Source organism: Corylus avellana, chromosome 5, assembly GCF_965113065.1.
Source record: "Corylus avellana chromosome 5, dhCorAvel1.hap1.2, whole genome shotgun sequence".
Classification (NCBI taxonomy): domain Eukaryota; kingdom Viridiplantae; phylum Streptophyta; class Magnoliopsida; order Fagales; family Betulaceae; genus Corylus; species Corylus avellana.
The window spans coordinates 6498948-6514451 of record NC_142494.1 but is presented as its reverse complement, the minus strand read 5'-3'; the positions used below and the strand labels follow the sequence as shown (position 1 = coordinate 6514451).

Below are 15504 nucleotides of genomic sequence, written 5' to 3'. Positions count from 1 at the left end.
TTAAATATTTTTTAATTTGACGTGGCACCCAAAAACATAAGTACTACGCCACGTATCGTCTTGAAACCACAAGTACCAATCCACGTCTAAGTGGTACCTGGAGCTCCATCCAAAAATCTAACCGAATCATGACAGAAGTACCAAGTGAATTTATTTGCTTACCATACGTAAACTTTGTGACATTTTTAAAAATCGAGATAACTATTTGATTCTAGCGTAAAACACATTACTGGAAAGTCATTTAACCCTAAATACTACATTTTTTTTTTCTTATTAACTATATCTGATTGTGTACAAGATTTTATATATAGAGCTTTACAAATGATTTAAATAATTTTAAATGTAATCAAAACCTTTTAGTTTAGGATAAACGAATTTCCATTTAACATAAAGAATTTCTATCCTTATGTATTCTAACGAATTGGAATTTTTAGAATTTTTTTTCCAAATTACTAGCAATAGAATAGAACATCGTGAAAAAGTCTAAATGAAACACACCTCCCCAAATAATAATAATAATAATATGCTAGAACCCTTATCCAATTAATTAAGAATACAGCCACATCTAGCCAAATTAAAAGTAAATCCTAAAATTTGGAATATTGGTGAAATTTCATTTTGTGCAAATACTGAGATTGATAATCGACATGGAGCAAATGTCTACTTCACAAAACATGTCTCTCACAGGATTTTCTTTGTCTGTCAGTGAAAGAAACTCTACAATTTATTTGCAAAATATTCCCCATCACAGTTCACACAAAGTAAACCTCATTGTGTAACTCTAACTCGAACAATGTAAAAACTCAAATACTTAAAATTGGATCTTGACAAAAAGAAAAAAGAAAAAAGAAAATGCTTCTCTGCATTAAATAGTACCGCTCTTTATCTTCCTCTCAACAAGGCCTTCTCCGCAGTGTCCATCTCTTCCAATATCCTCGCCTTACGCTTTGTCGGGATCGGCGCGGTGGGGCCGAAACTAATATAGTGGCCGGAAACGGCGTTGATTGCAGAATATATGTCCCGGAAGGAAAGCCTGCCAAGCAAAGATTTCTCCCTCCGGTACTTGGCCACCCAAGAATTTGAAGTCTCTCTCAGCTCCGCCACCGCATTAGCCACATTGGGATCATTCTTGTCCATGTTGATGGTGTTTCTCACCTTGGTTATTACTTCTTCCGTCTCTTTCACGTAATCTTCGTCGGTACCAGCTAGAGCTGGAGTCACCGGAAAGAGGCATGCCGGAGAGAGGATGACTGTGGCTAGTGATAAGAATTCACGGCGCCGAGGTTGACAGGCGGCGGCGGTGACGGTGGTGGTGGTGGTGGTGGTGGTGAATTTGGGTTTGATGGGGGAGAGTTGAGTTGGCTTGGAGGTGGGAGTTATTAGGGTTGGTGATGCCATCGTTTGGCTGCAGAGGGAGAGAAATGGAGGGAGAGAGTGTGTATATGTTTTTGGTTAGGGAGGGGAATTGGGTTTCTGCCACGTGGGCTTATCACCTTATCTTAGTTTTGTGTTTTATGGATGACAAAAGACCCAATGAGATGATAGATCGATATAGACAAGCCTTCCTGAGGTTGAGATTTATTTGCTTCAAGCCTTGGCTGCCACATGGACTATTAGAGAAATTGCAGCCTTCAATGGTAGATTAAATGTCCGCTGTTCATATTTAATTTACTATAATGTTTGGTCCAATCTATTGGTAATTTGGCATGCTATGTGATAAGCATATTTTACAATTTGGGTACTACATGTGTGAGAGTTTATAAAGGGTTCACTTGTCAAAATAGGTTGCTAGACAATCTAAAATTTACTTGAACAGACAATTTTATCACAATATTGTTGTCCAAATTATTAGTTAAAAATCCTAATCCTATGCTATGCTATGAACATTACAATGTTAAAGTTGTGGGTTGAAGTTGTCCATGGTTCAAAACTTAACGATTAACTTGTACTGAGTAATATTACTCTTCACACTTATTTATCACGCCAATTTTAACACAGTTTAAGTGTCTTTTTCATATTAGTCACATAAAACACATGGATCAATATAAAATGAATATGAAGAATATGTTACGATCGTTGTGTCACATGTGGGTTATGTGTCTATAAGCTCTTGAGCCACTTCCCTTGCAAGCTCGTTTTCAATTATGAGTTCTATCCAAGATTTGTAATATTTGGTATCAGAGTCAAATACCATGTCATGAGTTTGAGTCACGAAGGGGGCAGCTTATAAATTAAAATACTGATGGGTGAGTGGAATCGCCAAAAGAGAAATGACTACCATCAAGTCAATATCGACAAAGTAGGTTGTCATAGACGTCGGCTGTTTAAGCGTGATGGTATGTTACAATCAGTGTGTCTCACGTAGATTAAGTCTACTCTTAACTATGTGTATATAAACTTTCAAACACCCTTTTTTTACAAGTCGATTTTCAATGATGGGCTCTACGGTTCTACTCAAAATGTATTACATAGTAGCATTACTCCCTTCAACTCATGTGTGTGTGAAGCTCAAGAAAACTGAAATTGCAGCTTTTGGGAACTTGAAGGTTGTAGAAAGAACCCAAATAGAAAGCCCAGCCAACGTTTGGGCCTAAAATGGGCTTGAATGGTTCTTTACACTATGAACTAATAGCTGATTATATTCTGGGCCCAGAATGAGAAGGACTTTGTTGAAATGGCACGAGAGACGAGAATAGTTAAAGAATAGTTAAAAATTTGTCAATTATATATATATATATATATATATATATATATATATATGTATCTTATTAATTATGAGTCTTATCGTTAGTTTGTAAAGAAATTATAGCAATACCTCAAATATTTTTCATAGTAGATGGAAAATAGCATAGGAGTGGAGGATGCATAAATTATTTTTTGTTTCAAAAGTCTAAAATTATGAAACATTATAGCTTCAATAAAATATTGGTTCATATGTTTTGATGGATTTAAAAATTAATCCACTGATTTTCAAGAAAAAAAGAATTGCTCACTTTGTTCAAATTATTGACGGAGTTTCTACCATGACGGCAAGTCATTAAATCACTCACAAATACGTTAGGAAGTGGACCCGTCATACACATAATACTCCGTTAAATTACAATTATATCCTAAAAAAAACCCTCCTATTGTGCTTAAGTGCATAAAAAAAATATAATTAAATCTACACCGTTAAAACAAATTACAGCATGTGCTATAATTTTTTTTTACCGCACCCACCAAATCCAAAAAATGAATAGGATTGAAGATGCATCCTCCAAATTATTCACTTTGTAGCTTTTGGTCCATTTCACTTTTCAACAACTAGGGTACCTATTCTCCAACTCAACCTCACTTTTAATTCTGTTTTTAGTTCTACATGTATCTCTTTATGCACATGCCAACCCCACATAGTGTCATTCTCTTTTACTTAAGATATTTGATGATAAAGGTATAAACATTCTTCATAAAGAAGCTAAGGTTAAAAAAAATTCACCCCTTTTAATGATGTTCTTTTGTACTCATGTATTAGAAAATTATAATTGTCCATATCTTTTTGACTAGAAAAACAGGGAAAGCAAGCCAAGTTGTTAGTCTTTACCTAATTATCATTCAAGCATCATTACAACATTTGTAGAAATTATTAATGATTTTTATCTATCTTCTCAGATGATGTAAGGGTTAAATTCCAAAAATATTGAAAAAAAATATATATGAGGTTAATATTTAAGCAGCCAAACCTAGAAGAGATATTAAAAACAAAAAGAGTAACAATAGATATCACATTTTTATCTTACTATAGTGACATTATCATCAATCTTTGGGTCGTTTTTTTTTTTTTTTTTTTTAACGTTATATACTATATTTTTATCTCACAGTTATCATATAATGCTGAAATGGCAAACCTAATCAACCCTTGGATTTTTATTTATTTTTAATCTTTTAACAAATATTGATTCAAAAGTTGGTTGAAACTATTACTGCAATATTGTTGGATAAAGATGTGTGGTTTCTAATATTACTTATTTTTCAAACAATGCTGATCTAAGGGTTGATTGGGAATAATGCTACAAGGCCTACTTGTGTCATACTAAGAATGGTGTGGCTATTAAAATCATCATTGGGTTTGTGATTGATCATTATTGGATTTTGATCAAAGTGTGATTTTAATAGTCATATTATTCTTAGTATGACACAAGTAAGACTTTTAGAATTACTCGTTGATTGGCATTATCACATACGTAGAGTGAGATAAAGTGTGGTTTCTAGCATTATTTTAAAATAAAAAATAGAGGCAATGAAAATGAACTACTATTATAAAGAATTCATAAATCTAATAGTGTATATGTTGCCATGTTATTTAAAATTTTTAAATGATATAGCATAATGTACGCCATTAAATGTAATAAAACAAAATTTAGACTATGAAATACTTTATTTCTATTTCACTTGAAATTGAGCGGATCCTAAAAAAGCACTCACTGGAATATCCAAAATAGCCAAAAGGTTATTTTGGCTAGCCTTGTAACAAAAAATATAAGAAAAAGCTTCCCATCCTACTTGCCACTTTGGCTAAAGATTTGACTATCGGCAACAGTGCTCAGCAAATTTGGTGAGCATTGTAGCTCAACAACGCACAAGTTAAATTAATAAAAAAATTTAATCTAATTGTTTCTCCTTTTTAGGAATTGTGAAAATAGATGACGAAAATATATTTTAAATAGAATAGTAAAAATAGCTAATTAAAATGTCATTTTATTGCAAATGTGCGATCTATACTCCAATATGCCCAGAATTGGAACATTTGTCATGTACGTCGGGAACGAAACAAAGCGGCACACAGTCTAACTAAAAAAGCTACCCACGATGTTATAGATAAAACTTGGATGATGTCAATTCCAGAGTGTATTTGTAACATTGTTTTGACAGAGCTTAGTCTCTAGTCTTGTTATCATTATATATGAAAATCTCATATTCATTTGCAAAAAAAATAGCTAATTAAAATGATCTTTTTTATTTCGAATAAAATTGATAGTATTTATTTTATGGCTAGAATTTAAAATTGGTGCATTTATTGGTATACATAATTTCAAATTATTTAAATTTTTTTAAAAAACGTATTAACATTGAATATATATATATATATATATATATATATATATATATATATCAATTTTAAATTTTAACTATAAAATAAATATTATTTATTTTATTTAAAATAGAGAGTATTCCATAGCTTACATTTTAGAGTAATTATTAATTAATAAGGCAAAGAAGGGAAGGAAAGGTTGTTGACGACAAGATATGGGTTGTTTCAAGCAATCACTCTGACTAAACAACTGTGGAAAAGATGGAAAGAGAAGGTGAGAAGAAAGATTTTAGTGAATCTTTGATTGGTGTCGCTGGATTTTAATAATAAAAATATTAAAAAGCTAACAGGCATGAGGAAAAGCTAGTGGATATCCGTGACTGTTTCTTCGCTTTACTCTTAGTGGAGTGCCTAGATAATGTTTCTAAATCTTCAAATCAATACTGTGTGTATAAGTTTTTTAGCGCCCTAAGTTTGTATGTGGGTTTTTAAAGATAAGTTTTACTAAAGATTTGTATAAGAGTTAAACACCACGTCATACATTTGAGTCATGGAGAAGATGATTTATGAGTTGAATTAAAATTCTGATAAGTAAATGAAACTATCAAAAGAGAAATGGGTTATTATTGAGTCAATGTCAATAGAATGGGCCGTCATGGACATCTACTATGGAAGTGTGGTAGTATTTTACGATCTTGGTATCTTACATGGGTTATGTTTAATTTTAATCATGTGTATATAAGCTTTTGAGCACATTTATCTTGTAAATCGGTTTTTAATGGTGAGTTCTATTCAAAATTTGTTTCAAAATTATTTTTATTTTAGAGATATACTACAGTTCCTCGTGTTGTTCTTTGATCCTAAGTGGACTTTGTTTTCTAAAAAAAATATGGACCAGTGAGATAAGGTTTTTTTTTTCACTTTTAAAAAAAATAATATTTACGTAGAATCATGAAAGCATCATGGGAATCGTTAACTTCCTTCTTTATTTTATGTCCTATCAAAACAATTTTAAAAAAAAAAACTAGAGTACGAGTGTTCATCATGTGGGAGAAGATTTTTTTGTAGGGGATAGATCTTCCGTTGGATTAAAAAAAAAAACACAGAAAAGATTCAATCAATCTTATCTGGTATAGTTATCTCATCCAAAAATACAAAATAATAATAAATGAGATCGATCTATGGGATTGGAATTTGGTTCTTGGCCTAATAGTGCCTCAGCCTTGTATGACAAACACCCAAAAACAAAAAAGATTGATAGTCAAATTAAGATTTGTAGTTAAATCACTGGCAGTGACAGGTTGAAGGGAGAGGGCAGCCAAGCCCACCAAAAACAAATATTATTTTTTATATAAATAAAAAAGGTTTTGTCCCCCTAATTTAAAATAATAAATCTCTCATCATAATTAGTTTCTTTTATTTAGGTTCCTCCTTTTCAAAACACACACATATATAAATTATTAATTTATGTAAAAATCACAGTGGTCCTCCTCCCTCTCTCAATTCATAATAATGCTCCTCTCACTTGGTTCAAATATTTAATTCCTTTTTTTGTTTATTTAGTTTATCCCTCTCAAAAACACACATAAAATATTTAATTTTAGGATATTTGTTTAAAAAATAAAAAATAAAAAATTACATTTCTTTATACACAAATATTAATAATTTGGAATTATTAATATTTGTTTAGGTATTATATGTTTTTTTTTTTTTTTTTTTGTTAAAGAAATCAAAGCATACATGGAGCTTCTTGAAAATTATGATATGTTGTCAAGCTTTCCCATCCATTTATTTTCTCAATTTACACTTAACTAATCAAATTATCTTTCTAAATTTATATATATGGATTTTTCTTTTAAAATATGAAAATTTATAAAAAGAAAATAAAGTTAATTAATTAACGTAAGAAAAACAAATTGTAATTTACATTTATATGTTTTAAATAATGTTTAATAGTTCTTTTATTTTGTTATTTACATTATTTAATATTTTGACAATCAATTTTGTTTCTTATTAATCTTGCCTTTTTTGAATCAAAATTGTGGCTCCGCGATTGAATTAAAGTATTTAATGGTTCAAATAAGAGACTTGCTATTCCTCAATCTTTCATGTATCCTTTTTTTTTTCCAAATTTACCTTTGGATTTGTAGGATTTAAGAAAAGAGAAATGTTTGTTTTTCATCTTTTATCAATCTTTTGTCCATCTCCATATAAAAGACAAACAAATCCACCATTGAATATATGAGAATACATGTTGGTCTCATAGATTCAATGATATATTTACACAAAAGATCGACAAGAGATAGGTAAGAGATGAATGTATAACACTTTCTTTTTTTAAAAAAATATAAATGGAGATGGATAGAAGATAGAAAAATAGCATTTCTCTTCAAATAAGTATGAGCATAGACGAGAAATAATAAAAATCATTCTCTATCTCATCTTTTACTGCCATCTCTATATAGTGAAATGGTGAATCTACTAATGCATTTGTGTAAGACCCACATGAATCCACAAATCTAATTGGATTTATATATATATATATATATATAGTGAAAAGAATAATGTTTATAGGGTAAAGAGAATTAAATAGTTTCACATTTTGGGTGTTGAAATTGAAAGCATTTACAAGTTGACATGAAAAAGTCATTGTAGGCAGGCAGGGCCTGGTTGATCTTCCACCCACCAAAGAGAAGGAGGTTAATCTGTCTTTGTTTTGTACTTCAAAGCTCGTGGACATCCAGCTGTGTAATGAAGTTTCAGCAACAATAGTAGTTAAAAAGACAAATAGCTTTTTAAAAAAGCAACCAAAAATAGGTTTGGACTTGTAGGAGCCATCACCCATGGCATTTAACTATTCAACTGCCAACCAATTTTCCCTGAAAGTCTCTGGTCCTCCTTGTGAAAGGTCTTCCATTGTTGGAGGTTGGTGGTGAAAGACCAAGACTTTACCTTTTTTTTTAGTCTCAAATTCGGTTCTATTTGTTAATGCCTTTTAGACTCTTGTTTTGTTTTTTTTTTTTTTTGGGAAGAAATGTTCCGACATGAAATAAAAACAAAAAAAAAAAAATTGAGTGCTTTATAAGAATTTTGGGCTATTTGTTAAAAGAATAATGAAAAACAGCTAACAAACAAAGTTGATTCAACTTTTTATATGGTGCTTTTTGCTTTTTTAATTATGATATAAATGTGAAATTAGTTTTGAAAATTTTATCATTATTTTATGTTTGGAATTATTTGTTAATGTTTTTGCTTCTTTTTTTTTTGGGGGGGGGGGGGAGGGGGGGGGTTAAAAAACAAAAAATTGTCCTAAAAATGTTGTCGAACGAGTCCACAATTTTTTTTTTCTATTTTTTATTCAAATAAGGGAGAACGGGTTACAAGGGGTTGAACACAAAGGGGTACTGAGTACGCCAACAACAAAGTATAAACATAAAAATAATAGTCAATGGTTTCATTCATACTCTCAAAAACAAAAACAAGTTGGGTTTTTTTAAGGGCTATACAAGGTGATAACAAATGACAAAAAAATTTAGTAACGAATCCCAAGCGATAAAGATAACAACCACCATTAAATAATTGTTGAATGAAAAGTATTGCAAAAAAATAAAATAGAAGCAGTTGAAGGACAAACAACAGGGACAAAAGTCTCATGCACAAGGTAAGCAAGCATTTCCTTCACTTGATTGAAAGATGCAAATTCTTAGTTTATTGTGGAATGGATCATAGTCTAATTTGTGGATATAATAATTTTGGTCCTCCCTTTCCCTTTTGCTGTCGTAGTGGTCAAGTCAATAATAAATTGAGCCAAAGATTCCAACCCTTTGGTGTCGTGTTTATCTCATTGAGTCATTGGCATGGCAATGATGCGGCTATTTAAAGTGACGTTTGATTAGGACAAAAGGAACAATAAGTCGTCTCTTTCCTTCTTTCTCTCTTTCTTTTCCCAATTTAGGCTGTGATTTTTTTTTTTTTCCCCCAAAAAAAAAAAAACAATTTATTTTCCACTAAAATACTTTGTCGTTAACAAATACGTTGACTCTTGATAGATAAATTTCTACGAAGAAAATAATAAAAATTGAAAAAATTTATCATTTATAAATGCTTGTGGACGAGGGTTCCCTCGTTTTTTGTTGGCTTTGCAAATATATATATATATATATATATGTGGGTAATTTTTATTTACTTTTGTGTGCACCAAAATTTGAAAAATAGGAAAAATACTTAGGTGAAGACAAAGGCAGCCTAGTTGCCTTACAATTGTTCGATCAGCCGAACCAAACTCGTACAAAAGGCGATTGAGTCTCTCCAAGGCTACAAAGCAGAGCAAGTTAGACGGCTTGATTAAAATGGGGAAGGACATGTGGTGTGTCATAGATGGAAGGCACCTTCAGAGGGTCTAGTGAAGGTCAAGTGGCATGTTGTTGTTGATAAATATTGTTAGAACAGTTTCGAGTATAGTGTGATCAGCACACTCCTCATAGTGAAACAAATCTTCAACCTTCATTCCACACATTGATACGCTCTTTTACGAGCACCCAGAGCAATCTTCTTCCGATGCTAAAATTAATCTCCGAGTAATATATGTTCAATACACAATAATTTCATCTAAAACCATACATGAGTTCCATGCCTATTTATAGGCCTGAGAAAGGATAATTTGAAGTAGGTTGTGATTCTTTAGAAATTGGTTTAGACCCGGGGTCTACTTCTAATTCAGCTTAGCCGGATTCTTCAATGAGTCCTAATGAGATCCGGATTGAGACTCTTATTTCAATTCAATATGGGATAGATATCTGGTCTGAATTTCATGGGACGAGATTGATCCCCGATATCCAGAGAATGAGACCTGTATGCACCATCTTTTATTCCTTCTATGACCAAGTAGTCGCTTGATGCCCGGTACATATTGGCCCGGGGTTGTTATGGGGTGGGTGAGCTTTGGTTCCGGGATACATTCATTCTCAGGATTCCTCATGTCCGTTACTTGTCATGTATTCCCGGCTAGTCCCATTTCCGGATGACGATTCTCTGAGTCCTCTTAGGATCAACCCATCCCGAGACCATGGCAATTGGGCTTTGGGTTGGAAACCCTTTGTGGGGCCAACTAAATGAGATTATTCCTAACAAATATAATAGGAAGATGAGCATAGGTATGATTGTTTGGGATCCTATGAGTGAGGTATTGGCTACATTCGAAATCGATCCCCAAAGAATCATATTGTCGATCCCGTTGTTGCTGAATCTATGGTTGCTTTAAGATCCATTCATTTTAATAAACAGATGGAGTGGCATAAGGTGGAATTCAAAGGGGGTGCACTACAAGAAGTGCATGCTTTAAAACAAGTTGACAAAAACTGGTATCATTATAGCCAGTTAATTGAAGATACCCGAATTTTACTGAAAACCTTCCAACAATGGGTGTTGTCCCATGTAAGACGGGAGGCCAATAGAGCTACTCATATGCTTGCAAAGCTTGCACTTTCTGTAGAAGATGATGAAATTCACATAGAAAATGCTCCTCAATGTGTCATTGATATTGTAATGGCCGAATTAAACGTTTTTGTTAAGTTTTATTTGATAATGAAATACGTGTATGATTTAAAAAATAACACAAAAGTCTAAATTTTATCTTTGGTGAGTGAACCCCAATCTCTTACTTGTAAAATAAGAGAAATAGGGTTAGATTATAACACCATTGGTAAATAGACCAAGTCTTTATGTGTGCAAATTTTATTTTTTTTTTTCAAAAAAAGTTTTTATATGTGTTTCGTAAAATTTATAATTAGTGAATTTATGAAGGTGTTGCTACATCAATAATGGAAAGATCATAATTATGTTGATCACTATCGGCAATTATTTCTTGCAATTCTTTAAAATTTTAAATGGAAAGCATTTAATGATGATGACTAATGCATTAATTTATTTCCACTCTTGTTTTGGCAATATTGCAATACAAAATTATGTTTCTATCAAATGGCTCTTTTGAAAGAAAATTCCTCTTCTATATTGAATTGATAATTTAGAGCATAAAACTCTAACAGAAAGAGCTAAAAGCTCTGAGAGTACAATATTAAAAATCTTACTAGAAATCTCCTCCATCTCTAGTACTATATTAAAAATGTTATTAGGAATCTCCTACATCCAGATTTTCTCCATTTTTTCAATTACAGCAGCTTTAGCCAACACATGTGCTACACCGTTTGCTCCTCATTTGACACGTTCAACAGTCCAGGTTTGAAGCCATGAAGGATCGTCCAAGTATCATCTACAATCTCCCCATACCGACATCGTGTGGATCCCTTGCCATTTATAGCCTTGACTACTATCAAATCACTCTTTAAAGTTTAAAAGTCATCAAAACACTCTCTAAGATTTTCAATGTTATCTTATTTTAATAAATTATCTCTTCATTGATATAACAATTAAATGGGCAAAAAATTCCGTACAATGCTAAAGATATAATTTGAAATCTTCACAATTCAAACATTATCTATAACATACACAATAATCTCTTGGGCTATTATAAGATAATATATATGAAAACTTACCGTCTCAATCAGTTTCAAATCTACAGCAAATTTTGACTAATTACGTCTCTATCCGCTGCTAAGTCATTGATTATCTAGCTTTTTTATTTTATCTCCGCTACTAGTGCTTTATCAATCGCAATCTCCTTTGCTGCCTCTACCATAGTGACAATTCTTCTTTATGCCTGATAACTCTTGCGTCATCGGTCTATGGTTTGCTCCCAGAAAGTAAACCATAAGAAAACAAACGATTGACTATAAACCAATTTCGTTATTCTTAAAGATTCATGAAAACAAAACCGAGGAAAATGAGTAAAACTTCGCTCCATAGATTGCTACTAAAAGTAAATCTAGAAAGAATACATTCTTACTTAAAAACAATGAAAAAAAAAAAAATTAAAAAAAAAACCCAACACACCCTCACGTGTTCCACGTGCAGCTAGAAAGCACCCTGAGGACCATTGACACTCGCACCCTGATTGATCTAAGGTGGAGGCAAAAAAAGGAGGAAGGAGAAAGGGGGCAAGGAGGAGGGAGTCGTAACTCCCTCTACTCAACTATGCTCTCTCTGTGGCTTCTGAGCTGCTCTCTTTCTGATTTGCAATGTTATCAAATAGCTCTATTAGTTAATTTTTTTTACACTATTAGGTTATGTCATATCTAATAAAAAGAAGACATGTATCCACATGATCTAGTCAGTTAGCTTACATCAAACACACACCACCCTAGACTGCCACGTATTGACACATTAGCCTAAACTTAAAAAAAAAGTGACACGCGAGCCAAAACTTAAAAAAGAAAAGAAAAAGCTCCTAAATTGTTGTTGTTTAATAGTGCAAATGTCTCGTTAACCCACAATTGGCAAATGTGCCATTACATGAGTGAGAGCCACCAACATCAAATGTTATGGGAGACCCACAACGATGTTCACCTTGCCAAAGTCTACCGGAATATGCGACGACAATGAGCTTCGAATTTTGAGGAACCTGAAAATCTCCCAGCTCCCATGATTCTCATGAACTCCGCCCCCTACTTGACAACAACTTTTTTTTTTAGCTTTAGGTCGTCAAAGGGCAGCTCAATCTTTTGGTCCTAGATGGTTTGAAACCTGCACAAAATTTGGGCAGCTCGAATGATTGATATTGATAATTCGATGATAATACTGATTTATTGAACATTTGGTGCCATGACAAAATGCCTATTCTTATTTGTTTTAGGGTGAGGAACCTTCTTAGCCTAAGATCAAAGATCATTTCATAGATTTCATGATCAGAGTATACCAAGAAGATTGTACGGAGAAATCATACGACAAGCGTAAGTAAAACTCACATGGATATTTGTTATTACGATTATTTTGTGCATCAAATAAGCAGGCTTACAACTCATATGATAAAACCTTTTGAATAATGTGAACTCAAATTTTGTGAAAATGAGTGATGATAATGGAATGAAGAAAGATATGAGTTTTGTAAATGCATGTATGTAAAAAATAATGATTAATTATAAATCATATGACATTGTGCTTCATGCACAGATGACAACCACGGGCTATTATTATACAAGTTAACCATATGGTCTAGAGATTTTATTTATATTATGTTTGGCATTGAATCCAATAATTTTATAAGTGATTGGCGCACCATGTACGGATATGTTATAATGATAGATTGAGAGCATTATTAGTGGTATGGATTACCTAATGTTTAAATCCGGTCTATCCACTAGCAATGACGGTATGCGTGCTTCACCGAAGCATCGATGTCATACTACAAGCCTTTTAGATCATCGCTAACCCTACCAAAAAGGGGTTAAGGGCTTAGATATATCATATACATTTGAACTATGACATATTTACTTTAAATATCCTATACCATATCTATAATTCATTGTCGTGATATTATTATCATTTATTAGAGAACTTTATGTTATATTGCTACTTGTGATTTATAAACATTTGGTTAAACAACTGATTTCACCATATGATAACATGTTACTATGTGTATTATTACTCCCCAAGTTGTGGACTTATACTTTGTTTTTTCACCTGTAAAACATGTGATGTTTTATAGTTGAATCAATGGCCAGTTTGAGGATGATTTGGAATGGGAACCAACGTAGGAAACTTTCTATTGACGACATATCTAGAATCTTCTTTGTGAATAACTTTGAATTGGTAGAGTATGTGAGGACCCATGAGCAAGGAAAAATGTTCATTTTCCTCGAGTTTGTGAATGTGTGGTATTGCACCTTCTATTGAGTAGGCTATGATACTTATTATTGATCTAGTTATCTTGTATATGTTTTGATGACTTGAGGCGATGATCTTAGACTTGGTTTGTAATATTTTCCTAGTCAAGTTGGTGATCAATCTTATATTAAGACATTTGATGACTATGTGTTAAGTCATATTAAATTATGTTATGATATTTTAGAATTGCTTTGGTATTTACTTATTGAGGCTATAATTAGTTGCTATCTTAATATGAAAGTGACAAGTCTTCCATTGTAGGGTGTTTGATGAAAATTTTAAATTTTTTAGTCTTATTTTTTTTAGGGAAATTTTTCATATTCATTAATTGAAAAAATATATGCTCTTACATCATAGAGCATAAAGCTCTTATAAATCATAGCCAAAGCTATAAGGTTACAACGTCATAGAGACAAACATAAAAATTTCCTAATCAGGTATTATCTATGACTTTATCATTCGCCAACACATGTCCAAACTTCCGTTATAGAACATATTTGTTCCACACAAACTCAATCTAATACATAGATAGCCCATATTTTTAGCTTTTATTTTCTCGACCAAAGGGTAAAACCCTCCCACCGAAACTAATCTTCATCGACCTAAAGCTAGGAATAAAACCTTCACCCCAAAGATCACACATGAAAGTAGATCTAAGGAGAAGTCAAACACTTAGGGTCTGTTTGGAATTGCGTTTAAGGGGCCTAAAAATGCTTTTAACACTAAAAAAAAAAAGTACTAGTTTAGTAAAAAAATTAAAAGTACTTTTAAATGTCCAAAATGCCTAAAAATGGCCAGAAAGTACTTTTGGTAAAGCTTAAAAATGAAGCTTTTCCCCAAAAGTTTTTTTTTTATTTAAAAACTCTATTTCTCAAATACAATCTCAAACAGGCTTAAAAAAATAAAAATAAAAATAAAAACCAGCAAACTGCTACAACAGCTGGGGCGAGGGAGGCGAAGCGCACTAGCCAGCATGTGGTGGACGAGATGGATCCATTTTGCGCCGATGAGCAACTGAGGAGCCGGGAAGCATGGTGGGCTGACATGTGGTTGAACGAAACTAGTTGAGGAGACTAGATTTAGATTTGAAAAACTAGATCTAAAGCCCACAAGAGGGGGGGGGGTGTGGAAAGGCTCCTCCCCGAAGGGTTTTTTCTCAAACTAGGGCCGACCCTAGTCTTATTTATTGGGTAAGTGAGACAAGTAGGTAAACTGCAAAGTTAATACTCTTTAATTAATTTTCAGGAAAAATTACACTTTACCCCCCAAAGTTTGGGGCGATTTTCAATGTTTCAATTTTTGCAATACACCCCTTAAACTTTTAATTTTTTGCAATTCAACCATTTTGACTTCTTTTTTTTTTTAAAAAAAATTAAATTAAATTAAATTAAATTAAGGGGTGGCCGCCCCAAGCCCTATTGTGGTGGCCGGCCATCCCTTAATTTTTTATTTTTTATTTTTTAAACTTGCGATCTAAGCATTTTGGGGGGGGGGGGGGGGCAGGATGGTTGAATTGCAAAAATTTAAAAGTTTAGGAGAGTGCATTGCAAAAATTGAAACATTAGATATTAAATTAAAAATTACCATAAATTTTGAGAAGATAAAGTGTAATTTACTATAATTTTCATGATTGAAATGCACATCAATTGCCTTTCCGA

The 15504-nt window shown here is 32.6% G+C and overlaps 1 protein-coding gene across 1 annotated transcript; it reads right to left on the bottom strand.

Annotated features, from left to right (window-relative positions):
* Positions 1–706: 706 nt before the first annotated feature.
* PSB27 (photosystem II family protein) lies at positions 707–1483 on the bottom strand. The gene has a single exon (XM_059595976.2). It carries the CDS (start codon positions 1396–1398, stop codon positions 883–885), a length of 516 nt encoding a protein of 171 aa, XP_059451959.2. The 5' UTR covers positions 1399–1483; the 3' UTR covers positions 707–882.
* Positions 1484–15504: the final 14021 nt, after the last annotated feature.

Coding starts and splice junctions, on each gene's coding strand:
- PSB27 (XM_059595976.2), bottom strand. CDS start 1,398: ATGGCATCACCAACCCTAATAACTCCCACCTCCAAGCCAACTCAACTC.